Raw genomic sequence first — 27,722 nt, 5'->3', positions numbered from 1 at the left:
TTCTCATAAAGAATGTAGAACGGACAGAACTAACATGGCAACGAACAGAACTAACGTAAGAGATAACAGAACTACCATGAAAGCGGGTAGAACTAACGTAATAGATGACAGAACTAACATGAAAGCTGGTAGAACTAACAGTCCAGTCCTTAGAACTAACAGTACAGCCTTTAGAACTAACAGTTCAGCCATTAGAACTAACATTCCAGCCCTTAGAACTAACAGTTCAGCCCTTAGAACTAACATTCATAGTTCTAATTTTCCTTGTCCCCCCTTTCAAATTCACAGGTTCTTAGATTCTTTAGTCGACTTTTAATCACATTATCTTCAATTTTTAGCTAAATGTCGACATGCCTGAAGATTCAATGTGACCTTTTAAAAATTTCTGCTGTTAATCTCTTATACAGAACTCTGTCAATCACCAAATCACACAAGAAAAAGGCATTAAAGGAAAACCCAAACCACTGTTTAAGAATCCAAGGAGATCTCATTTCAATTAAATGAAAGAGAAAAACTACAAAAACCCAATATTGATTCCCTTCATAAATTACAAGAAAACAAGAGCACTATCTTGATTAAGATATTGATTTGGGTAAAGATATTCCGTAACTTAGAAAGGGGAGAACAACGATGCATCGGACCAAAGCTCCGGGCTCCGTCAGCTCACGGGTCCCACCGGACCATGTTCCGTGTTTGTCGTTGAACCCGCGTTCACGAACTGTTTCTAAGATGACTCCCCGACCTCCGACTCCATGACCACTGTCCTCGCCTTCGCCTTCCACGACCTCCCCAGGGTCTGATCATTTTCAGTGGCCATGACGGAAGTGAGAGAGAAGGAGAAGTTGAGAGATAGAGGGGGGATGAGATGAGGTTAAAGGGATGGGCGCAGTTACCAAGCTCAATCAAATCAAAAGGTAAATTTGTAACTTTTGTTGGGCTTTTCTCAGGATCCGATACTTTGGGGCCTTAACACAAATACAGTGTGTATTTGGGGCTTATACACATGGGTCAGAATACAAGGGAGCGGGTCACATGAACTTTCTATTTTTGAGGCCTGAACACATTTTTCCCTATATAATAACATATATTAATAATATTATATAATAACATATATTAATATTTTAATAACATATATATAATATTTTAATAACACATATTAATAATATTATGTAATATATTATTATATAATATTAATTAGTACATTATATCCTATGATATTATATTATAATATATTAAATTAAATAATATATTATTAAAGTATTATATTAAATATATTATTCATATATTAATAATATATTATATTTTAATATAAAGTAAAATAATATTTAAATTATAATAATATACTAAATAATACACTAAACCAATTGGATAAGTTAATTTAGAAGTAATTAATAGATAAAATTATTTTTTAATAAAGTGCTACATCATTAATTATCCCACATGAATTGTCAAATCAAAGGCTCAAATTATCTCATTATCCCACTTTACCCCACTCAAAATATCCCAAAAAGGGGTAAAATTGTCCCATTGAAACAATTTTCCCACTTGACCCCAATTTGTCCCAACCAATAATCCACCCTAAGGAAAGGGAAGGAAGGAGAATTTTTTCTCCTCCATTACACCCCAATTTGGGGTGTAAGAATTTGGACTAAATTTTCCCTCCATTCCTCTCCTCTACCCTCCTAAATGAAACTCCCAAACAATGTTAAAATAAAATTTCTCTTCCCTTCCCCCTCTCTACCATCCATCCAAACAGGCCACTAATCCAAGAGTTCGAAAACTTCACTTAACCTCAGCAAGTTTAGAAAATCCCCAAAATATATTGTTTTTTTTTTCTTTCACTTGGCCACCGTGACAGAGTTAGATAAAATAAGGAAAATGGTACAGGCACACCCTCAGGCACACATTGTGCCACACCCCTCTCTCAGCTACAGTGCATGGAGCCCACACATCAGATTATTTTAATATCATGTGTGGGCCCCGTGCACTGTAGCTGAGAGAGGAGGTGTGGCACAAGGTGTGCCTGGGAGTGTGCCTGTAGTGCCACCCATAAAACAAAGTTTTGAAGGACATGAGATCACCGAAAACAAAGTTTTGGGGATTGCGAGATCCAACCTAGGTGCGAGCAAAGAGGAGAAAAAGAAGGAAAAGTTGTTTTAGGGTGAAAATATGAAGAAAAAAATGTCGCGAAAGTTTTTTTAAAAGTAAGGGCATTTTGGTCTTTTGAAAACATGTGATTTGCGTGTGAAAAATGCTCTAGCTTATTGAGAGTTTTGTGAACTATACCCAAGAAAAATACTCATAAAACAAGTAACATGGCGTGGCTTTGATAATTTCTAAGTAGTCATGACTAGGTTTACTATAACAGACAACATAGAGAAACTAATATTGGACCCTAAATCATAAAACCAATAACAAGACATGTAATTTATCTTTCTGATAGTCATTAATCTTAGACCCAAAATCATTAAACCAATAATGAGACATGTAATTTATCTTGCTAGTAGTCATTAATCTTAATTGGAATTGCAAGAAAATTACTTAGTCACCATGTCTCATTGTGAGTCCCCTATATTTTGGGTTCAAAAAGAAACACTTTGCAGTTATATCCTGATGAAGGACTCCTATCTATTTTCACATTCAGGGCAAACAATAACTGTCCATAAACTAGAGACAATTGTCTAAAGTACTGAAGGAACAAAAGGCGGCCTCGTTGTAAAACATGAAGATTTGAAGAACAATACACTAATCCAAGGATGATTCTCTTTTAGGTAACACCAACCATCCTTTGAATAGTAATCACTGGATAACTTTGCCAGCTATGAATATTGTACCCCAGAAATACAGGAGTGAAACACTCATGAGTCTTTCAAGGAACAATTTTTCAAAATAAACACATTTAAATTTTTTATTAAAAAAACAGACACACTTTCGGTTTATTTCTAGAAGCAGACTCATTTCGTGGCCACATCAGCAGCGTGGCCACGAAATGAGTCTGTTTTTTTTTAATCGCGCCTCTAAATAGTCGGGATTGCCAACCCCGACTGGCAAACTTGACTATTTTGCACACCCTGGTAAATATACAGGCTAAATTAGTCGGAGTTGGCAACCCCGACTAATTTAGCATGCTGGCTAATTGGTCGAGGTTGGGAACCCCGACCAATTTGAAAGCTCGCTATCGAAATGGTCGGGGTTGAGAACCCCGACCATTTAGTAGAGACTTATGGCCTAGTCGCCGAGTGGAGCTGAAAACGACTAAGGGACAATAGTCGGGGTTGTGAACCCTGACTATTTGTTACCTAGGCCCGCCCCTTATATAAAGGCGACGACTTCATCTCCCAAGCCCCCACTCGTTTCCAGCCGCCGCTCTCCTCTCATTTTGTGGTTGTCATCCTCCTAAACTCTGTTTGAGCCACCGATCTCATATTACAACCTCAAATTTCGTCTGAATATCATAGTGAAAGATCTACCAGGTAATTTCTCTACATTCTCTCATATTTTAACATGTAGAAAATCTAGGTTTTTTTCTCAAAAACGAATTTCTAGGGTTTGAACTCTATTTGTAGTGGTTTATTTAGAAAATTTATTGTTGTAGTTGAAATTAAACATTTGGGGCATAGTACTCAATTTTAGGGTTTAGGATTTGGGGGTCAATTTTTAGGTTTAGGATTTGGGGGTTTACGGTTGTAGTTGGGGTTTAGGATTGTAATTGGGGTTTAGGGTTGTAATTGATAATATTTTTTAATTTTTTTGCATTTAAATGATATAATTTTGTTTTGCATAGGTTAAACAATATGATTTTTATTGCTTGCTCTTATGGTGGAACAATTAATTATGGAATGAATAATATGCCAATGTACGTCGGAGGGGTGACAGACATCGGAATCATATAGTTACCTTGACTTGGTTAATGAATTGCATCGAGTTACGACAATTGACCCACGGGAGTATCGACCAAAAATAATATGCAATTGGCCGATAACTTATGCTAGAACGTCCGCAGTTGAGATCTCAAACGATCATTCGATGAGTATTTTGTTTAATTTAAGCAAGTCATAACCAACGGTAGAATTGTTTATTAAAACGGTGTCACATAGTACGGGCCAAATATTTAACAATCCAGGAGAATTCTCACGCATGTTAGATTTGGGAGTTGAGTCTAAAGGCTTTCTTTCTTCTTCGAGTGGAATGGAGCGGACTCAACTTCAATATCACAGTGGTGCACCTTCATATTCTTCGAGTGGAATGGAGCGGACTCAACTTCAATATCACAGTGGTGCACCTTCATATGAAGAGGATGAAAGAAGCGACGCCTCTGATGGTTCAATATCACAGTGGTGCACCTTCATATGAAGAGGATGAAAGAAGCGACGCCTCTGATGGTGAAGATGGAGATAGTGCACCAATTGACAGCATGCAATTTGTAGGTGAAGATGATGAAGAGAATCCGGATTGACCAGATGAAGCTTATGTTAATAATGAATATGTTGAGTACGAGGAACCACCCCCCGACGAGTTTGAAGATGATGAGTGGGTTCATTCTTCCACAGTACATGATACGTGCATTGGCAAAAGTTCATCTAATATAGGAGATGATGAGGTCCCTTTCAGAGTTGGTGAATTATTCGAGACTAAAGACCAATTGGTTGATGCTATTCGTGATTACTGAGGTCCCTTTCAGAGTTGGTGAATTATTCGAGACTAAAGACCAATTGGTTGATGCTATTCGTGATTACTCAATCAAAAAGTTGGTCAAATTCAAGCATTGATGCTATTCGTGATTACTCAATCAAAAAGTTGGTCAAATTCAAGCAAATTAAAAGCAATCGCACAAATTATGAGGCAATCTGTTTTATGAATACATAAAGGCAAGGTCAAGCAGAGGGGAGTGAATCTGATTACGCATGTCCTTGGAAGTTATATGCATTTGCCGGAAAGAAACATAATGGGTATTTTAGGATCATAAAATACTGCGGTGTTCATATATGTAACAATCCAATGTTCGAGAGAGATCACAGTGGTGTCTCCGCCTCTTACATAGCTCGGTTGATTATGCCAAAATTAAAGAAGAAACTTGAACTAAAGCCCGATGACATAATTGATAGAGTGTCACCTAATAAGTGGATTGAAATATCGTATAGTAAAGCGTGGAATGCAAGGAGAATTGCAATGATAAAAATATTTGTGATTGGGAGAAGTCTTATGCGACACTACCTCAATATCTTAAGGCGATCAAAAGAAGCAATCCTGGATCTGAATACAAACTCATAACCAAAGAGGTCAATCTGGGAGTTCATAAATTCACCTCTGTATTTTGGGTATTTGGTCCTTCGATCGAGGGATTTAAATTTTGTCGGCCGGTCCTTAGCATTGATGGGACACACTTATACGCTAAATATAAGGGTGTATTGCTTGTCACTACAGGAGTAGATGCAGATGGAGGCTTATTTCCTTTGGCCTTCGCGGTTGTGGAGGTCGAGAACAGTGAAAATTGGGAGTGGTTTTTTTCCATCCAATTATATATTTTTAATGTGTTGCCTCCTAGAAAAATTACTTTATATCCGACAGGATAAAAGGTATTCCAAGAGCATTGTACAAGAGATTTGGCTCTCATCACAATCATCGCTATTGCTTACGACACATTAGAGCTAATTTTAAAAAGAGCTTTGGTCAGACATTTACAAAACCTTCTTTGGCAAGCGGGTGTTACACCCGAAACGTGTGTGTATGATACAGGATCAAATCAAGGCAACATCCCAAGCTGCACATGACTGAATTGAGAGTAGTTTGGGAAGTGATTACGTCGACCGGTGGGCACTAAGTAAAGATGGAGGAAATCGCTATTGCATGATAACAACTAATTGTTCTGAAAGCTTCTACGGTGTACTTAAGGGGGCTCGAGCAATGCCCATACAGGCATTGGTTGCGAGGACATTTTATAGACTAAATTATTATTTTGTCAAGCGGCGAGAGGATGGAGCAAATTGGGGGATGTCGTTGACACCAAAAAATGAAGAGATTATGGGAGCTCGTGTCAAGCAGGCGAGATTGACTAAGATTGTTAGATTTGCTATAGATGAATGGCAGGTTACAGACAATCACTGTCATAATTACATCGTCAATTTACGAGGGACACAATGCGCATGCACATGTAACAGACCAGAATTTCTACTATGGCGCATGATGCATTGCGAACAACTACCGAGCCAGAGCCGAGGAACACGTTCCTTCACATGATAAAAAAGATTTGGTCCGCTCTTCAGAGGACGCATAATGCAAGACGTGATGAATGCGAGGAGCGACCAATTGAGTACGGGCGTCGACGGTTCCGAGGACACACGGGGGCAGGCTCAAGCCGTGCACATGATGAAGCTGGCAGCTAACAGCAGGCTCAAGCCGAATGTTCACAGCCGGTTGGAGTCGACGAGGATGTCATGCGCTCCCAACTTCACACACAACCGGACGAGGATCTCATCCGAGCTCAATCAAAGGTGAACAGGGAAGGGGGAGAGGAAGGAGAAGGAGAGGGAGAGGGAGAGGGAGAGGAAAGGGAGTTGTAAATATTTGTTAAGTTTCGATATACTTGATAGGATTTTTTGCGTTTGAAACTGAATATTATGTATCCGATTGAGTATTGATGATTAGCATGTGAATTGTATGGTATGAATTTTTAGTAAGTGAAATGAATGTTTGCAATTATGGATTGGTGTGTGCATTATTTGTGATTGTGATTGCATTGTAGGTTGATAAATGTGTATCATTAGTTGGTGGATTGATATGTACTAACAGGAGTTTGATTTTCCAGCTGAAAATAGGGAGGACGAGCTCTGCAAACTGGTCGGGGTTGGAAACCCCGACCATTTTGTGCACCTACACGAAATGGTCGGGGATGCCAACCCCGACCATTTTGCCTTAGCCAACTTTTGCTTCAAAAGTCTCTGCTAAATGGTCAGGGTTGGGAACCCCGACCATTTTGATAGCGGGCTTTCGAATTGGTCGGGGTGCCCAACCCCAACCAATTAGACAGCGTGCTAAATTAGTCGGGGTTACCAACCCTAACTAATTTAGTCTGTATATTTACCAGGACGTGCAAAATAGTCGGGGTTAACAACCCCGACTATTTAGATGTGTGATTAAAAAAATAGACCCATTTCGTGGCCACGCTGCTGATGTGGCCACGAAATGGGTCTGTTTCTGGAAATAAAACAAAAGTGGGTCTGTTTTTTTAATAAAAAATTTAAATGAGTTTATTTTGAAAATTTGTTCTCTTTCAACAAGTTATCTAAAACAAAACTATTAAACCAAGATGACGAAATGCTTGGCCAACCATTTATATTTCTCAAACCATACAGTTCGATACAAGACACTTGGAAGGAGAAATTTACATGATTTGTACATACCATGAATTAGATAATTGCCATCGATGAACAAAGTTAACAACGAAAACAAGTCATCCGTTCCATTAGTCTCCAATGACTGCCTCTGCCTCTTCCAGGTTAGCAAAACACTTGCAGAAGTTTATGGCCATCACCACCAGCATCTCCACCTCTGTAAAAATATTAACAGTGAAGAATAAGAAGTATCCGAGATATATGTAAGAAGCAAGATTTCAACTGAAGTGTGCAGCTATTGCTTGAAGATGGCAACATAAGATAAACTACGAACCTACTAGTAAACTGAGAAAAAAAAACCGACATGTTTAAATGAAACCAGTAATATATTTTCCAACCAAAGATGAAACCTACAAGGTCAGCAAAAGTCATCATTGCTCCCCATTAAGCAATTTTTAGAAGAGAACTAAAAAGACAGCACATTCATAGGAAAAAAGAAATCGTTGCCTTATGATCACCATGTTGGATTCAGCAGTGCTCGAAAACATAACATTAATCCTAACAGCAGTTATGTAGGCAAAAATAAAAGAATAAATAATAAGTGTCATATTCATAAAATCATGAAACAACTTATGAGAAAAGTAATCTCACCAAAGTTGCTTTTTATTTAGTTGCTTTTGCTTGTCATCCTTTTCACCTCTTTGCAACGGACTGGAGACTTATGTGGTAGTTTTTGCTCCTGCAAAACTACCAAGTTAGCAATGGACAATGGAGAATCTTCTAAAATTCTAGTAATAATTCTACAGGAAAGGACACTCTTATTTAAGAAACTGGTACCTGATCATGAATTCGTAACTGAAAACTCCTAATATGCTCGAGTTGGACCTCATAAAACTTCTTTCTTTTCAATGATTCCATGACAGCTACGGAAAACAAATTGAACTGGAGATTCAGTTCCACCATTCTTCATACACAGATATGCAAAGTAAACAAATGTACAGATGGCAGCTAGCTACAGTATAGGAGCTTGTTCATCCATATTTTCCAACATATGCCTTGAAACTCTAAACGTGATTATTGAAAATTAATAATTTGAACATTTCATCTGCATGGGAACATATCAAGCTACAAGACCTTGGAGAACACATATTTCACAATAGGGTGGCACTAGAAATTGTTGACACTCCTAAGAACTTGCCTGTCACATACGCCCAAGACGCTTGAAGAAAGGAATTGAAGCAAATTTCCTTGCACAAAACCTTTGAGAAGGATTTGCGATAAAAGTTTACGCTATGCATTGGGTTATTAACGATATGACATATCTATATCCATATAAGATTGCATGCTTGTGCTCATAGATCTGATGGATTGCGACTTCCATTAAATTCTTAGAACACACCTTGTTTGTTCTTTGCTTTTGTAAATTTGTTTTCTCTCTCGACCTCTATAGATATCTTCTTTTGCAACAAGATTTCCTTTTCCTTGAGTTTTGCAAGTGCCTGCAATTCAAAAACATGATAAGCAACAGGAGCCGGTGTATAATACAAAGAAGAAATTCATATTAGTACTTTGAAAACTAATTGAACGGAGTTGGCTGATCCCTCTGGATTTCATATTATGGACCTCCCTGTCCTCTATTACTCTTCCCTTACCACAACCAAACTTCTCTTGGCACAATTTCAATTTATTGAGATTATAAAATCTTGAGGCATATCTCACTTGCTCCGAACAATTAAACAACCTCTCAAGGTTAAAACTTTCTACTACATACTCAATGGATCGCACTGCTAACAAACCATCATTTTGGAGAGAGCTTACAGTACCACTGCAATAGGAGTTATTTTAAAAGTAGAATGTTTCCACTAATATGTAACCTTGAAAAATTTTCACAATGAAGATGAATATGTCTTTGACCAGAAAAATATGTTGCTAAGAGAATCATAAATACTACTAACAACTGAGTATTTTGCTGGATGCATTACTAATGTAAAGCACATATTACACATGTGATGGTTTCTACATTGTAATTGTCAGTGAGAAAAAGAGAAGTCTGGCATAAAAATATGAATCTAATTTAGAAAGGAGATTATTTTCTATTTCTCAAACTATTGAGGTCAGCGGTGCATGACGACTCCCCACAATGCTCTCTTTAAACAGCAACAAAGTAGTGCCCTGCTTAGAGTCACAGACTCAAATGTGAGCAGGGGAAAGTGTTTACTTCAAATTCAAGTTCTGAAGTGGTAATAGACTCAAGGTATATTTGTTTAAACTCTAACATAAGCCATATCATCGCCAACTTTCTGACTAGATGGACAAGGTTTTGAATCACATTTAAAGGAGCTGCTGTCCAGTCAAATGAATGAATTCTGAATACAAACTCACCAAGGTCTGTCATCCAATCAGCATATCTATTGTCTATAGAGAAATGCCAAGAAAATCATATCTACATTCCATCACTAGCTATAGTTTATGCCTTTTAATAGTTCTTAATTTGTGTTCTAAGTCCAAGGGCACATGACAGGAAATGTTCAGAACTTGGAAATTAAGTAACTTCATTTTATATTATACCTAATATTAGAGTTTTTCTTTCATAACTTTCATTAGATACTCTACAAGATGTATAAGTATAGGGTATTGCCCTCTTCCTCATATGAACGGGCCATAAATTCTTTCTTTGATTTCAAGAAGAAGAAGAGTGGAACTTTTCTATATTCTCAATGATTATCAAAAAGGATAGTACCTCATACTCACACCTTGTAGAATATCTACAGAAGGAAACTCTAGTAAGGAAAAGAAACTGTCGTCTAATAATAAAAAATCCTAAACAGTAAAATATTGTATTTAATTTATACATCAAACCTACACTCCTCTATTAAAGGCAACAAATCATAGAAAATCTTCTCATTCTCCCTCTCAGGCTGGAATATAAAGATTAGTCAAGCTCAGCTCGTCCCAAAAGAGTTGAATAATTTGTCCTTTGTGATATTTCGGTCATATCAAGCATCAACAAAAAAGTTGTAGAGACAATAATAAAGCCAAGACAAAAAATTCGCGAGTGACATCAAGCTAAATGATACTCCAAGAGCGACAAATAAGGAAAGGAGGCATGAGCAACGTCAAGAAAAAGAAAGTTCCCAAGCTAGATAAGACAGTAATGTGCAACGGTATAAAAGTCGAGTTAGTCAAACACAAAACTGAGATCCGAGGAGGCTGAGTAGGCACAGAATTCATTAAAGACGCTAGACTCTAGAGAGATGGTGATGAACAACAGAGGTTATCGACACACATTGACATGGAAAGTATGCAGCGATCAGGTCTAGAGACGGTGACAATGGTGATCGAGATCGTCTGTGATCTCGAAGTCATGGAGAAGCAATGCAGGGATAGTACGAAGATGAAATGCGCATACACTTGACTCAAGAACAACCTCTGGACTTCATCGAAACTCGACACAAATGTCAGACACCGTATGCAAAATATAATAAACGAAATTATTAGAAGTCACCCAGAGAACAAAATCAAGTCGGATAAATAACTAAAACACATGGCATGCTTTTATTGCCATTCATATAAAAATTTTCCCAAAATGGTAGCTTTGCAAGAGCATTCTCAGCTTAAAATGAACTGCTGATGATGTTAAAGGGTTGACCATAAAAACGAAGATCTGAATATCATTGGTGTTAATAGATTTGAAGTAGATGAAAACAGAATTGTCAACAATGTCAAAGAGAGGTTAATGTGAGGAGACAGTAGTAGTGTCTTAGACGATGGTGCGATCTGAAAGCTATATATATATATATATATATATATATATATTGAACAGAAGAGTTGCTAGAGAGATTCAGATGAACTTCTACTGCTCCAAGAGTATTAACGTAGATTACATAACAAAACTCACTAACATGATTATGTATAATTAAGCCCAAAAGTCAAAGAGACTTAAACTGGACAATTGAAAGCAATTGAACAAGTGCTAAGTTTTTCTTGGAATTTTTGTCAATAATGTGGGTCATGTCAAAGCCATCAGGGGGGAAACATGACCATGATTTTTACAAAAAATCCCCCCGCAACCCAGAAATTAAGAGAGGACTTTGGGATAAAAAATTTGCTCTGATAATATGCCAAAATCAAAGATAGAAGAATTTATATTTCTCGTTCATATAAGTAAGTGGGTAAAAACCATCTTATATACCCTGTAGAATATCTAAGGAAAGTTCTTATTAAAAGAACTCCAATAAGACAAAACCATACGATACAGAAAAGTCCTAAATAAAGGTACTAAATTTAACTTACACATTGAATTTGGAACCTCTATTAAAGGCAAAGAACCATATGATATCTTCTAATAGGTATTGGTTCCAAATGAGAGATTAAACTAAAGTTTTGTGTTGTTTAATGCAACTAATGGTAAAAGACATAAGAAAGGTTGCATGTAAATATCATGTTTATCTCAGTCCATATTTCTCTTACTTCCGTACTTGAAGAAAGAAAGAAATAGGAATGGCTTCAGGACCTGATGTTTTATATTGTGCATTTAGGAGAATCAAATCAACCTAAAGCTCTTTGGATTTAATTATAAAGCAAAGCATATTTCATTTTGCTAAGCACACATTAAGAGCTCTACCCGCTAATCGCATCCTTAAACGAACATTTAATTAATTAAGATCAATGACCATCTTGTTTTATATAAAAGAAAGCCTTTCACTATGCATTAGAAATCATATAAATCATGAGAATTTGCTAATTACCGAATATGAGCTGATGTAGATAATGAGGATTCGTTATTGAATATGAGGTCACAAAAACCATGAGCATCACAATATGTATCAAATGTTTATAAGATTGAAACTTTGACATCAAAATCTTATGCAGTTAGAAAAGTGGACGCAGTCCTTTCGCTTCCCTAACAATTCCCTATGTAGTTGGGCTATAAAAGTATGTAGAGGCCTTTAATAAGAGGGGGTTTTATTTGAAAAGAATAAGAGGGGATTTATTTCTTTGGTTAAAGGTAATAAATTTTTATTTACTTTTTTTGAAATGACATGTGAGAATGCCTTTAATAGGAGGGGATTAGTTTCTTTGGTTAAGGCTGATGAAAGAGTTTTTTTTTTTTTTTGGTTGAAACAATATATAAGAAATTTTCAGATTTAAATGACCAAATAAGTAATATATAAACTATCTGAAATCGGCTCTTAAAGCTAGAGCCCCATCAAAAAAATGCGACCCTACTCAGATATTTCAAATCCTTTTTATCAATATCCAGTCAACTTGAGTAATTCATTCCTCCTTCACAACTGTCCAAAACCTTATCTTTCCTGGTCATCTGCACTCTGTAAAACTGAAACCCTCAATGGCATTTCCGTGCTTATCATAATTAAAGAACTCAGTAGTTACTCTAAGTTTGGTCACCCAATCAAATGTTATGATGGCTCTCGTACAAATTCCTTTCAGATATGTCACAACACTTTAAATGTCTATTCCAACTGCATTTTACCTAATTTGAGAGCAACCTGTATTTGTATTTGTTATCTATATAGTTCGCTTCTCTAGCATCTTAGTTTCTCCTTCATCCATCAGTTATCTCAACATTTATGTCCCATGAAACACAAAAATCTGAACCAAGTCATTCCACAAAAAATAGAGTTACTACTGACTAGCTATGCCATCACAAGCATGAATATGATGCATGCACATGATGGTGCCTTGTGATCTGGAGGCATGATACTGTTGGTCAATAACTACACTAATGCCGGTGTAGAGGCTAGAGCTACTCTAAGTAAATACATAATTATTTAAGAACATGAGCATCCAAGGAAAAATAGGAACACGGACCAATTAAGTGACAACTTCATTAAATGCTTTAACTTACAACAACTTCGTCAAATGCATAACATACTGGGACCAATTAAGTGACAACTTCATTAAATGCTTTAACTTACAACAACTTCGTCAAATGCATAACATACTGGAGAAACCAAATTTTAATGAAAAGTAAATGCTTTAACTTACAACAACTTCGTCAAATGCATAACATACTGGAGAAACCAAATTTTAATGAAAAGTTATTTCCCCATTGCAACCAGCTAGTCCAAATCTACACTAGGCGAGATGGCGATCATGATCGTTCTTGTATGTCTCTTCATGGTTCCCAATTTCCCCTTAGTCTACTTTCAAATTAGCCCAATAACGTACCACAATCCTCTAATCGATCAAATCTAGAATACTATAAAATTGAACCCTAAACCCCATGTCTACGCCCAAATCATCTGTTTCAGTTCGTTGCAGTCCAGATTTCAACCCTAATTTCAACAATAATTAGGAAATCACTCAAATTACGAATTTCCTAAAGCCAGACCAGGATCAAAATTGAGACATCAAAGTGAATCCGGTTCCGATTACAGTACAAACTCCAGTACCCTAACTTGACGAAGAAATTATTGAAATTAACAGTAAAAAACTAAGAAAAAGGAAAACTCTACCTGCTTCAATTTGTGGGAAGAGGAGTTAGGGCTAGATTCGTCCTTGCATCCTCGAAAAAGCTTGGCGAACATGATTTCTGGAGAGCGAGGAGAGAGAAGAAAAAGGGGTGAGAATAAAATCAGAGGGAAGCGGGAAATAGCACCTACATTAATTGTTTATCAGAGAAATGTAAATTAGAGAGTGTGAAGGGGTGTTTTTGCTAGTTTTGTTGGCAATAGTGGAATTAGTTTGGTTTCATTTTTTTTTATTAAGGAAATGAATTATTTGGGGAGAGAAAATAACAATTTTGTTGAAATCTAAAAGTCATTTTGTGGAAACCTAAAAGACAAAATGAATGTGGACATTACATTGAATGTGGAATATTAATTAGTGACTTTTCATTAATCCAAATGTCCTTTTATTTTCCACAATGTATCTATAAATTGGACCATGTATGGAAAAAGTAGGATGAATAAAAATGATTACAATTTTCTCTTCTTCTCTTGTCTCTTGTCTATCTCTTGTTTCATTTCTTTAGTATATTACAACACGTTATCAGCACGATACTCTAACCAACTGAATATGTTTTTGATGCCATCAACGACTCCCAAATCCCCAATCACTGATCGAAGATAGATCCGGCAAGCGTCGGGCCTCGTGTTCGAATTGCTGTATGGTGCGGTTCCTGTAGTTGGCGCCATCTGGATTGTTCTGTAAGTATCTGTATTTTTAAAACCTTTCGAGTTCATTGATAGCGTGAATAATTTTTTTGAGTTAGTGAATATTCTTAGTTTATGATGCTATGATCTGAACTCAAATAAGTCTATATTTGAAGATTCCATCGACTATCGACACGAAAAGATCTATTGACCTGTGTGAACTAAAAAAAAATCCTAGAGCACTAACTAATAAAGATTAATACTTGATACTGCTCAATTGGATAAATTTATAGTAAAGAAGCTTACTTTCTTGGGTAAGTTGAAAATATAAAATTTTGGATATATTTGACGGGCTATTTTATAGTATTTGTTCAACTTAGTAGTTCTATGATTGATATTGCTTATGTTCTAATTTTCTCCTGGCGGTGATTGTCCCCGTATAGTTAAATGTCTACTATGCTTGTTGTGCCTAATCCGAGGTGGATATATACCGAATTAGATGGTCTACTGCTACAACCTCTTGTAGCTGTTATCTTGGTCCTCAACTAATTTTTGTCAAATGAAACCATCTAATTAATTATTGCTTTCAGCAACCTTTTTCTCTCTCTTACCCTCTTACTTTAATTCAAAGTTTAAACATATTTTGAAGTTTGTTATCTTCTGTTTTGTTCTAACTTTCTTGCTTGATACCCATGTAATTGGTTAAGCTGCATAATAATTTAAGCTGCATAAGAGAAAAACATAAAAAGGAAGAGGATGCATTACAGAATTCTTTTAATTTCTTATTACCAACTCTGTGCATGGCACATTTATATCGGAAAAAGGAATATTTTTTTTACTTTGTCTTGGTTGACGTGAGATGGAGTTGTTAAGATAGGTTGATGTAAATTGTTTTCAAACAAAACCATCTTTTAGATGAAGTGGTTACTCTCAGCTCTTATTGCATTTTAAGGTGAAAAAGCAATGACTAGAAGCTCTTATATTATCTGCTGTTTCTCAAAAGTTTGAGTTTTTTTTATTGCTAAGAGATAGCACAAATATCATATAGGATTGCATGATTTGCAGGAGATAGTTGCATGAGTATGACCTGAGAAATCACAGTGCCTCTATGCCCACTCACTTTTCTCTAAAGATAGCTTCTTGCACTTAGCTTTAATGGGTAACAAATTATCTCCTGCCTCTATTAGATGATGCAGGAATGCTACATAGTAGATGTCCCTTATATGGGCTTACACATTCATCTTGTAGAAAGATCTGTCAGACATTAACTTTACTCTATTATCTAGAGAACCAGAGGCGTGGCGGTGTACTTTCCTATTTTAAAGTATTAAGAAGGAATTTTTTTTATTCTAAGGCACTAATTCTTCTTTCCACTGAATTATACAATATTAGTTTCTATTCAAAATTATGCCTTATGGTGTTGATATGCTGCAACTATGAGTCTAGAAGAAAGATAGCACAAACTGATTATGCCTTTATTTAATTTTACTTTGCTTGAGTTTGTGATGCGTCATTGATCATCAGATTCACTTAAAATTTTGTGTGAATTTAAATCGACTAGTTTCAGAAGCAAACATTTGAAAGATAACCTTTAATGAAGATCTCTTAGAAAATGGCTTGATGATTTGGTGATTATGTGTGATACTTATTACAATGTGAATATTTCTAATACACTAAATCTTGCATCACCCATGGATTAGTGACGTGTACTATATGATAGTAATTATATACTTGTCTTTGGCCTCAACGTTCATTATTTACTGGGACAGCCCTATGATTTTCGCAAAAATCTAAATCTCTTGATTCTTTAGTATCTTTGTTCAGAAGGCCAAACACTTTAATTTTCTCTCTATCAATTTAAGACGTGAAAAAGTATTTACTTTTTCTGGGCAATCCCTGAAATGATCGTTTTAATCTATGGAAGCCTATAATCTTCCCTAAGTACAACTGCGCCAGGACTGAATTGTAGAACTTGTTTGCAATTTCAAAACATGACTAAATCATGATGCAGCTCTGTACCACATTATCTAGCCCAGCTGAAACTCTGTAAGCAGAACATTACAGACAATGATAAAATTGATCGAAAAGTTCTTTTCCTCATTCCACGCCCAAATAAATTGTACTCCAGCAGCAGTATGAGGTCCCTTTGAGTGATTTTCTCTATGTCTGGGATATCTATTAGTATTTTTTGACGCCTACCACAACCAATTGATGATTAGAAATCACAATGTCAGACTAGTTGGCTTACGAGTTGTGTTTGTAGCACATGCTATAATTCAGAAAATTACTTATACGTGTGGACAAGGGGGAGCTATGAACATAGTAGGAGATCGTATCATGCTGTAGCCATTTTTGGATTTTAAATCCTCGATTGAATGCAATTCAACAAGTAACCTTGTACTCTTGCAGTAGTACAAGACTAAAAATAAACTAATCCTTGCATTAGTAGTTGTTAAAAACACAACCAGCTGTTGTGAGAAACTATAATGCAAGTTTAATTGGTTCACACGTAGTGCCTGAAGCACATGTCATAATTCAAACTAATACTCATAAGCTTGGACGAGGGGAGTTAGTGGACATTGAAGTGGATCTTATCGAGGTGGTCAAGGTAAACTATTTTTTTTATATTTGGATTATATGCATTTGTCAGACAATTTTAATTTATCTTGAGTTTGCTTTAAACTCATGAGATCCTATGTGGCTTTTATTCATATGTGTATAATTTAGAATTTGTCTGACCTAAAATACATCATGTTGCGATGTGTTTAAGATTTAGGGACCCAAATTCTTTTAAATTCTGGCATGAGCGATTGGGTCATCTTGGGCATAATATGATTTGTCGGATTTCCTTAAATTAAATGGGGTACGTGGTGAATAATCGAAACATTTCCCATCTGCGTATTCTTTATTTGCAGTCCATATTTCTATATCACCACCCTAGCGTACCTCTATTGGGCCTTAGCAAAGATAAGGTACATACATTATTTATGAAACTCCGTCAATAATTTAGTACCTATGGCCCATATCAGGGGATCAATTTATAATTTGGAACGCTGACTGCATTTTTTTTGAAGATCAATTCTCGACATTAGGGGGAGATTAGCGCCCAAAATATAAAAGAATGTCGAGAAATTTCATAAAATGAATAGAATCTTCATTTTTAGATCCACGTACTAGTAAGCTGAACTAGAAGTTCAGTATAAAATTATCTGCCAAAGATAGGAGTGACTAAGCCCCATATTCATCTTGAGTATATCAACTGATGATTTGGTACGCCAGAAGCATACTGTGCCAGAAGCATATGAAACATGTTAGTGTAAAAGATAAAAGTCCGCGGTACACTAAATCTATTATAGAAAGACAGTCACTCCCATAACCTCCGGAAGAGGCTTGTCCTGAAGACGAAATCTCCAGTAAATTGCACGTGCACTTGATAATCATAATATTAGAGATGCGGAACATCCAAATCCAAACGTTAAGGGAACTGTCGAGGATTTGGTTAAAATAAAATAAGCTTTGAAGTGGCCACGAATTTGTGAAAAAAGAGAAATATATAATAGAAATATAAAAGTTGTCGACAACATAGTTGCCTCTACAGTTGCTCTTACTATCTCTGAAAATAATCTGGATCCAGAACCTAAGTCGGTAGCAGAGTGCTTGAAGCACTCGGACTAGGTGAGATGGAAAGTGGCAATTGAGACTGAGCTGAACTCGCTAAAGTATTTTGAACATGTAGTTCATATATCCCTGCAGGATATAAATGGGTCTTCATAAGAAAAATAAATGAGAATTGTAAGGTGGTAAGATATAAAGCGAGATTCATAGCTCAATGGGTTCACGCAGAGACCCGGCATCGATTTAGATGTCAGGTAGAATGTGGTTTAACCGACTGAATAAATTCCTCCTGAAGAGGAGATATGCAAATAATGATATCTACCCTTGTGTGTTTATAGAGAAATCTGAAAATGGCTTCTGTTCATCTCAATCTATGTTGATGATATAAATATTATTGGAACGCACAAGGAGCTTACAGAAGCTAGCTCATGCCTAAAGACGGAGTTTGAAATAAAAGACTTGGGAAAAATCAAATTTTGTCTCGACCTGCAGATCGAGCATGTTTCTAAAGAAATATTGGTATACCAGTCAACCTACCTGAAGAAGGTCATGAAGAGATTTTAAATGAATAAATCTCATGAACGTAGCACACCAATGGTTGTTAGATCCCTTGAAGTGGATAAAGACCCATACAAACCTAAAGAAGATAATGAGGATATTTTAGGACCTGAAGTCCCGTATTTGAGCGCTCTATTGAAGCACTTCTTTGTACCATGCCTGATATTGTATTTGTGTTATACTTGCTAGCAAGAATTAGTGCATCTCCTGGAAGGAGACATTGAAATAACATTAAATATATCCTCTGATATCTTCAAAGTACAAGAGATATTTGTTTATCAAAGTATGACATTGGTGGGCTATATTCTGATGTTGATTATATGACTGATCCCCATATTGTCAAATCTCTGACTGGTCATGTTATTCTCTGTAGTGGTACCATTTATTTTTTTGGAGGTTTATTAAGCAGACAATGGTTAATACTTGAAACCACTCAGAGATTGTTCCTCTATACGTCTCCCACGAGAATGTGTATGGTTAAAATCACTGATAAAACACATTCGATGATCGTGTGGCATATTAAACGAGGATATGACCCCCGATGTCCTTTCTAAGGATAATGTAACTTGTGTTGCATAAATGAGATGTGGAAAATTTTTATCCACTTGCACTCGAAAATAATAATGAAATTAACATAGATAAGTTCGCTCTAAGTCGTGACAATCTAGAAGATTTGATCACCAAATCCCTTAATACATCAACTTTTAATTTTATGGTATCGTGCTTGGCCACAACGGTATGCATAGACTTAAATGTTTGTTGTCTTGAGGAGGAGCAAAAATTATTTTTCAGAATAATCCTGAAGATTAAGCCCTGAAGGCGGTAGCTGTACTCTTTTTCCCTTAGCTAAGTTTTTGTCCCATTGGGTTTTTCTTAGCCAAAGGTTTTTAACGAGGCAGCTAATGCAGCACAAGTTTTGGATCCCGAAGATCTATAGTTGTACTCTCTTTTTTCCTTTGCTAAGGTTTTGTCCTACATGGTTTTTCTTAGCGAAAGGTTTTTAATGAGACAACTGATGTAACTGAAATAATGTATGTATGTCATGTATTCTTTTCCTCGACTGGTTTTTTTCCCACTGGGTTTTCCAGCGAGGTTTTTAACGAGGCATTGACATCTCAAAGTAATGTCCAAGGGGGAGTGTTGAAATCTAAAAGTTATTTTGTGGAAACCTAAAAGACAAAATGAATGTGGACATTACATTGAATGTGGAATATTAATTAGTGACTTTTCATTAATCCAAATGTCCTTTTATTTTCCACAATGTATCTATAAATTGGACCATGTATGGAAAAAGTAGGATGAATAAAAATGATTACAATTTCTCTTCTTCTCTTGTCTCTTGTCTATCTCTTGTTTCATTTCTTTAGTATATTACAACAAATTTAACACTAGTCTTCCATAAACATGATATTTGAGATCTTTTCGTTTTCCCGGTAATTGAGCAATCGTCTTTCTATATATTAATCACTTTGATCCAATCATCAATAATGAGTAGTTATAACTTAGAAAGATGAGTGAATCTACCAAAACTTTTAATACAAAAAGAGGCGTTACAGTCACACCTTAAACCACACTCCTCTCTCGCTACACTGCACTGGGGCCCACATGAATTTTTTTAAAAAAATCTTATGTGGGCCCCAGTGCACTGTAGAGAGAGAGGAGTGTGATTTAAAGGTGTGCCTCTAGCATTTTCCTAATACAAAACAAACTGATATGAGTTTATTGAATTTAGATATAGTTTAAGAGTTTGCTAGGTTAAATCATTTGAACTAAAAGTAACTAATTGTTTATGTGCCTAGAATGCCTTACGATACACCCCCAAAGTAGTGGATGGTTAACTATCACCGTTGATTTCCTAGCGAGTGGTTATGATTTTTTCTTTCAGTGTGAACAAGGAATGAGTACAACACATGATTACGGTGAATGATAGATTTAGAATGTATCACAATCATCCATTAGATAATTAACGTCTGTGAATTAAAAGAAGTGATATCTCTATTACTTTTTTATAGTGGAAAGGATCTAAATTGAATGATTTATCATACTCCCTTTAGAAGTACGAGTTCGGAAAAATCTTTCTATGGTCAATATTACCCTTAGTTTTTTTTGAATATTACATTGTTATCTTAATCTATTCTAATTATCATATCTTCTTTGAATTGGTAATTAAATGATTTATTCTATTCATAATGAGACTTAACATATTACTGGATAAAAGAGATATGTTTCATATAATTTAAATACTTCACTTATTTCAGTTCATAGAGAAATCTAAAAAACATATGCTAGCCATCACCTAATAATTTTTGGGCTTTGTAAAAAATATTCTCCAAGTTTTTTAAATTGCAAAAATACCCCCTACAAAATCAAAATTTTATTAAAGCATCTTGAAAATTATAAATTTTACTTATTTCAATTTAGTAAGAAATCTAAAAAACATATGCTAGCTAGAAACTAAAAGTTTTTTTACTTTGGAGAAAATATCTTATAAGTTTTAAAAATTACAAAAACACCCCTAAAATTCAAAATTTATAAAAAAACACCTTAAAATTTTTAAACCTATAAACACACTAAAAATCTACAAATAACACAAACAACCCCCAAAAATTTATGAAATTTACAATACACACTCTAAACTTTTTACAAATTGCAAAATAAAACCCTTAAAATTATAAAATTTACAAAAATCCTGATAATTTCCAACCTAACAGTACATTGAAAATATAGTAATTATAAATATCCCCTATATAATTTATAATTTATAGAAAATACCTTTAAAGTTTTAAAAATTATAAACAAACCTTTAAATTTTAAAATTTAAAAAAAAACACCCTAAAAGTTTCAAATTCATTAGTAAATTGAAAGCATAGGAATTATAATTAGTCTATAAATAATTTACAATCTGTAGAAAAGATCTATAAGCTTAAAAAAAAACCCTAAAATTCATAATTTATAAAAACATCATGAGAATTTATAACCTATAGACACTGAAATGAATATGCAAAATTACTAACAACCCCTAAAAATTAAAATTTTATAAAAAATATCGTACACCTTTTAAAAATATAGGTTTAGGAAAAACTTTTTATGGTAAATATTACCCATAACGTTTTTGAAAAGAACATAACTAATTGAAAATCTATTAAATTTTAAATTTACAAAAACCACCCTTAAAGTTTAGTACATTGCAAATTATCCTTCCAAAGTTTGAAATTTTTCAATAATTTTTTATAATTCCTTGATTTCAGTGTAATGTTTAATATTTTTGTATATTTGTAAATTATAAAATTTTAGGGTATTTTTTATAATTTTAAAACTTTTGAGGGTGTTTGTTTTGTAGTTTTCTAAATTTTCATTGTGTTTTTAGTGTAATGCACAGATATGTCAATTAATGATGATATTGAAAAGTAAGTTGTTCTTAAGATTATTAGACTACAGTTAAGTGCGCACATCACTATTCCTAGGCAGTATAGTTTATATATGTAAAAAATTTTAGACAATCTTTATAGTGGTTGAAAATTTTTTGACTTTAATGTACTATTTTTTATAAATTTTATTTAATATGAACCCACCATATAATTTTGACTGTGGTCATCATAATTTTAATACGTTTGGTTGATTGACTATAAATGTATATAGACCATAGATTACTTTACTTTCTCACATAAGTTAATATTTGATGCTTAATAATTTAAATTGTTACTTTTAATTTAATATAAAGAGGTTCTCTAATAATATTTATTTATTTACCTATAGCATAATACAATATCAATTCCTATTTTTTGCTGAAGATTTATTCCATAGTCACGTGTATCAAATTAGTAACTAAAATAATAATTATTTATGCTTAAATTAGGATGATTATAGTTGGTCACTCATTATGAAATTTTTATGAAGATATATACCTTACTTTTTATAGCTATCTGCACTGCCTGTGTATAATTTATAAATTAGTTCTTAATTTGACTTATTAAATTATTATTTTTTGTAGAAATTTTTTCTTTGACTTTTAGACTGTGTAATCACTATATCACCATTCTAGCGTAGAAAGGATCTCACTCTAAATGGCTTCAAGCCAATGTTTTGAGTTGAACTGAAGTATATACTATTGCTACTATATGTATATATTTTTTAAGAAAATTATGTTAATACTATTTTAAATACAAGAGAATATTCTAACCTCTGATATTATAAAAACTAAATATAGCCAATTGAGTGATTAGCAAAAAAGAACTTACATCAGAAAAGTGTGAATAATAAGATAAAGAGGAAAGGTAATGGCATTGCCAACAGTACTACAAATAACAAACTACCGTGTAAAGTTAACATATTTTGTGGAACCCAACTACTGGCTATAAGCATCGAGGTTTACATATATTTACTTTATAATTTATTAAAAAGAGTCATATAATCTTGTATAATAAAATTGATTTAGTACTGAATAGTAATATCGTTGTAATAATATCGTTATTAGAAAAAATTCTTCATGATTCAATATGTTATTTACTATATATAAGATATGCACTCCAAATCCTTGTGTCTTTTATAGAGCCAAAAAGTTTGAATACGAGCCTCTAACATGTTGCTCTCACAACAGCAAAATCCACTTAGCAGATGTGGATTTTCCAGATGAGTTATGTATCCTATATAGAATACAATTGTCCTAAGTAAGTGAGTTATAATAGCATTTTTCGTTCACATCGTTTGGGGCAAGATTTGATAGGGACATTGTATCAAAAAAAATTATATTTAGAGCACATGACGAAATATATCATAATCTCCCTGCTCTAATTTCGTAAGAAAATAATTCTTCATACTTTCAGCTTTACTTCTATGATACAAAGAATAAGCTATGAAATTGAATGAGAATATTAGATAATATAAATATGAGTGAAACAATAACTAAAAATTAACGTGAGTATGAGTCAAACGACAACTAAAAGTTTAATGGATATATTGCAAGTAAATTCATATGCAAAGTTCCTTTACGAATTGAATAATCACCAATCTTTTAAAGACTTCAAGATACTAATAAATAGAGGTGTTTTACTAGATTAATATGTTTATAACTCACAAATAGTAGATCACGTGGTCACAATCTGGGTTGAAGGAAACAATGATAATATTTTATTAGAGAGAGAGATTATTGAGTTAATGATCAATCCCACAAAAAACTTTATTTTCTTTTTTATTTTTACTCTAAGTTTATCAATTTAAATAATTATGATGTTCAACCACGTGCATTGCATGTGCATCTCAACTAGTTAGTTAAAATTCATCAGAATAGGGCTCAAAGCTAAGTAAATGCCATTTTACTATGACAAATTTTCTAATTAGTACGCTGATTTAAGTTTTTTTTGGGATGAGAAAAGTTACCAATATAAGTGAATCTTTATTTGCTCCAAAGTAGACGAATTTCTTTGCGTTGAGAGTGTTTATATTATATATTTCTACATTTCAACAAAGGCAACTTTCCGAGGTAAAAACATGAGCCCTAAAAGTGTGTCATACATAGATTTACCTTTCAACCATCCCTTACTTGTATAGCATTAAAACATTTGTATTTCTAATGATGTTTCTATTAGATCAGATGAACTTTTGCTTTAAGAGATAAAACCCTAATTCATCCTAAGATTATTCATGTCAAACTATTGAGATAATTAAGAAGATGCAGAATCATATCTGAATCCATGAAGTATGATGTGATTCTTAAGTTTTAAGATGTAGATCTTCCAAATCTTGTACGTATATCCTCTTCCTTAGAGAAACCCTAATTTTTTGAAGATGGAAAGTCAGAAAGAGTTTGTACGTAAAGATTTGGGGAACCATAACCCTATTTATAACTGAATCTAGTTATTCACAATTATCAATTCAGCCCGTCATAAAATTAACAATTATATTTTGGTCTCTACACATAAGAGGCTTATACTTTAATTATGCATTAAAAGCTCAAACCCTGAATTAGATCACTTTAATGTGCTAACCTTAATTCATAACACACAATACACATTTATTTAATATATCGGCACATCATTGGATATAAATCCAACAATTTCCCACTTGGGCCATATATGTTACTATATTAATGTGAATTATGATATAACCGTATGAACTCATGAATTTTGCTATCAAATAATATGCATCTTTAACAATCTCGTCCATTAGTTGTATCAACATACGATCGGGGCGATCTTCATTGCATTTGTCGCAACTAGACCCATCAATGGTCACGTATATCAATACAACCAATGACATAGATCAAGCATGAATGTGTAGTATAAAAATTACATACAATGTGATCTTAACATGCATATTTTCGACTGGTCCACTTTAAAACCTTAGTGAGATCAAACCATACAAAAATCAAAGTGAATATGAACTGAATATTTTAAACTGTAGTAAATAACCATTTCCATAAAACCATAACTAATGTGTCCACGAACAAAAGCATCTAAAATACAAACTCCCGCTAAAATGACATATCTTGAAAATATAAAACACCCATATGAGCAGTGTGCTCATGAAAGACTCTGGGTGGTAATCCCTTAGTCAGCGCATCCGTAATCATAGAGTTTGTTCCAATGTACTCTATAGACACAAGTCCACTCTGAACTCTTTCTTTAACAATTAGGAATTGGATGTCTATATATTTCGACTTCGTCGAACTCCTATTATTATTAGAATACAACACTATTGACTTATTGTCACAAAATAACTTAAGTGGCCTTTCAATGCCATCTACAATTCTCAACCTAGTGATAAAATTCCGCAGCCATATTTTATGATTAGACGCCTCATAGCATGCTACAAACTCAACTGCCATTTTGGATGAAACTATGAGTGTCTGCTTCGCACTCTTCCAAGAGATAGCTCCTCTAGCAAGCATGTAGATATAGCCCGAAATAGATTTCATACTATCTTCGTATTCAACAAAATCAGAGTCAGAATGACCAATAATCTCTAACCGGTCTGGCCTCTGATATGTGAGCATGTATTCTTTTGGTATCTGCAAATACCTTAAGAGTCGCTTAGCTGCTTTCCAGTGATCCATTCCATTATTACTTAAGTATCTGCCCAACATTCTAACCACGTACATGTGAAACCCCGTAAAATTTTGAAATATTATTTTAAAATGATAAAATATGAGTTTTATCATGTTTGATACTATTATGAGATGAATGAGTATGTTAGTAATCGATTTAAGATTGATTAAGTACGAATATGAGTATATACGAGTGTAAACATGCAACACATGAGAAACTATCATCTGAACCAGTCTCCTGGTACCCAGATTCTAGGTAGGTTTCTGATTCAGGTCAGTTGGTTTCGGTTCGGTTTTGTTTGTATATATATATGTAAAACCCCGATAATTTATGAATAATATAATTAACATGTGATAAATTATGATATGTGGATATTTAGTATGATAAATATCATCTAATGGTATATGAGTATAATATCATGTGTTTTGAGTATGAACGAGTTCGTACATGAGAGAGAAAAGAGTTGAAACATGCACGAATGGCCAAACATATGGAAACTGGAAATGTTCGGTACGGTCGACCGCCGCGGTCGACCGCAGCCCGGTCGTTCTTGGAGAAGATTGAAGGCTTTCAAGTGGATTTTCGGGTGATTCTTGGCTTTTGGAGTGGAGATCTTTTTCAACCTTGCTTCTAACACGTTTTCCTATAACCCCAGGTGAGTATCATCTCTGCTAATCCCCCTCCTAGTTTTCAAAACGTTTTTAAAGAGTTTTAAATATGTTTTGTAGAGCCTAAATGACTAGTTTATGAATAAAGTCAACTTCTTTTGTATTATATGTAAAGAGACTAGGTCTTTCTATGCTAAAAAGGTTGAGAGCGATTTTTACAGAAGTATTCAAGACCTGAAGATGATTTTAAAACGTGGTTAATCTAAAGAAAGAAGTTTGATTCGTTGTTTTGAGCTTTTATGCATGTTTTTAGGGTTTTGAATACAAATCTAATGCATAGAATCATGTTTATAATTGTTGAGTTTAGGGTTTTGAATACAAATCTAATGCATAGAATCATGTTTATAATTGTTGAGTTGTTTCCAGATGTTCATATCTGCAGTGACATGTTTGCATACAAGTTTCATGAAGATTTAATCATGTTTGAATCACAAAAACATGACGTGAATACAACATACATAAAAAAATTAAGAATCTAGAATCAGGATTCACGGTCGACCGCCACGGTCGACCGCGTGCAGGACAAAGACCTGGGTAGTCTCTGCAGCCCGTCGCGGTCGACCGCCAGGTTGTTTTTGGGTGTGCATGTTTATAAGGGTTAGAATTGGTTTGTCGAGGAAATCTCTCGACTAAATACCTGGAATGATGGTGAACTTTAGATGTGTCACGCACACCGAGATTTTGTGCATGTATGCTAGATTGTGTTAGATTGACACACTTTCGACATGAGTTAATTTGATAAACACATATGAATAATGTTGTTCTATACGTATCCGAAAATAGGGAGATAAAACCTATTTGCCGCAGAACGATTGAGTAAGAGTATTACAAAAGTATTGTTATTACACGTATCCCGAATAGGGAGATAATAAATCCTATTACCACAGAGCTATTGAGTAAGAGCATTACAAGAGTATCGCTATAGCACAAGATGATGCACACATAGATATTTGATCAGTTATAAGTTTTACTTTCATGATAGACTACCCATGAGTAGGGTATTTACTTTAAGATTTTGACACACCCGTTATGGACGGCAGTTATATTTCGTTTTGGTTTGGTTGGCATCCTCTTATATTAGAGCAGGCTACTCAGATGTACTTCGAGATGAGATATTTATTCTTTATGTTGGAGATTGGAGTATGTTTTCTTGACTATTTATTTTTCATTCATAGAGAGCTATATGAATGATTTGATATATGTATGTACTGACTCTATTTTCTTATATACTCCTACCCCTTTCCCTGGGGAGAGGTAGTGATGATCTCGCTAGCGCTTTGACGCTCATTGTTTCCCCCTTTTCAGGCAATGAGTCCGGCACACGGAGAGTCGCAGGTTGATGGGACATCTTAGTTGTCCGTTTAGCTATTTATTATATTTTGTAGTTAT

At 34.5% G+C, this 27,722-nt stretch overlaps 1 protein-coding gene across 1 annotated transcript; it reads right to left on the bottom strand.

Moving 5' to 3' along the window:
* On the bottom strand, window positions 7,297-13,946 carry LOC109836174 (vacuolar protein sorting-associated protein 32 homolog 1-like). Its single transcript, XM_020404054.1, has 5 exons — window positions 13,811-13,946; window positions 8,731-8,830; window positions 8,169-8,254; window positions 7,983-8,070; window positions 7,297-7,548 (listed from the first exon to the last, which is right to left on the bottom strand). The coding sequence occupies exons 1-4, from the start codon at window positions 13,880-13,882 to the stop codon at window positions 7,999-8,001; spliced, it is 330 nt and encodes a 109-aa protein (XP_020259643.1). The 5' UTR covers window positions 13,883-13,946; the 3' UTR covers window positions 7,297-7,548; window positions 7,983-7,998.

The sequence above is a fragment of the Asparagus officinalis genome, chromosome 4 (assembly GCF_001876935.1).
Source record: "Asparagus officinalis chromosome 4, Aspof.V1, whole genome shotgun sequence".
NCBI classification, from domain to species: domain Eukaryota; kingdom Viridiplantae; phylum Streptophyta; class Magnoliopsida; order Asparagales; family Asparagaceae; genus Asparagus; species Asparagus officinalis.
The sequence above is the reverse complement of the archived record's forward strand: the minus strand, read 5'-3'. Positions and strand labels throughout refer to the sequence as shown.

What these genes read in the sequence shown, in the direction of transcription:
- LOC109836174 (XM_020404054.1), bottom strand. Translation starts at nt 13,882, where the DNA reads ATGTTCGCCAAGCTTTTTCGAGGATGCAAGGACGAATCTAGCCCTAAC. An exon ending in AAAAGCAAAGAACAAACAAG is followed by an intron (nt 8,255 to 8,730) that starts GTGTGTTCTAAG and finishes TGTTTTCCGTAG; the next exon opens with CTGTCATGGAATCATTGAAA. An exon ending in AGTTACGAATTCATGATCAG is followed by an intron (nt 8,071 to 8,168) that starts GTACCAGTTTCT and finishes GTAGTTTTGCAG; the next exon opens with GAGCAAAAACTACCACATAA.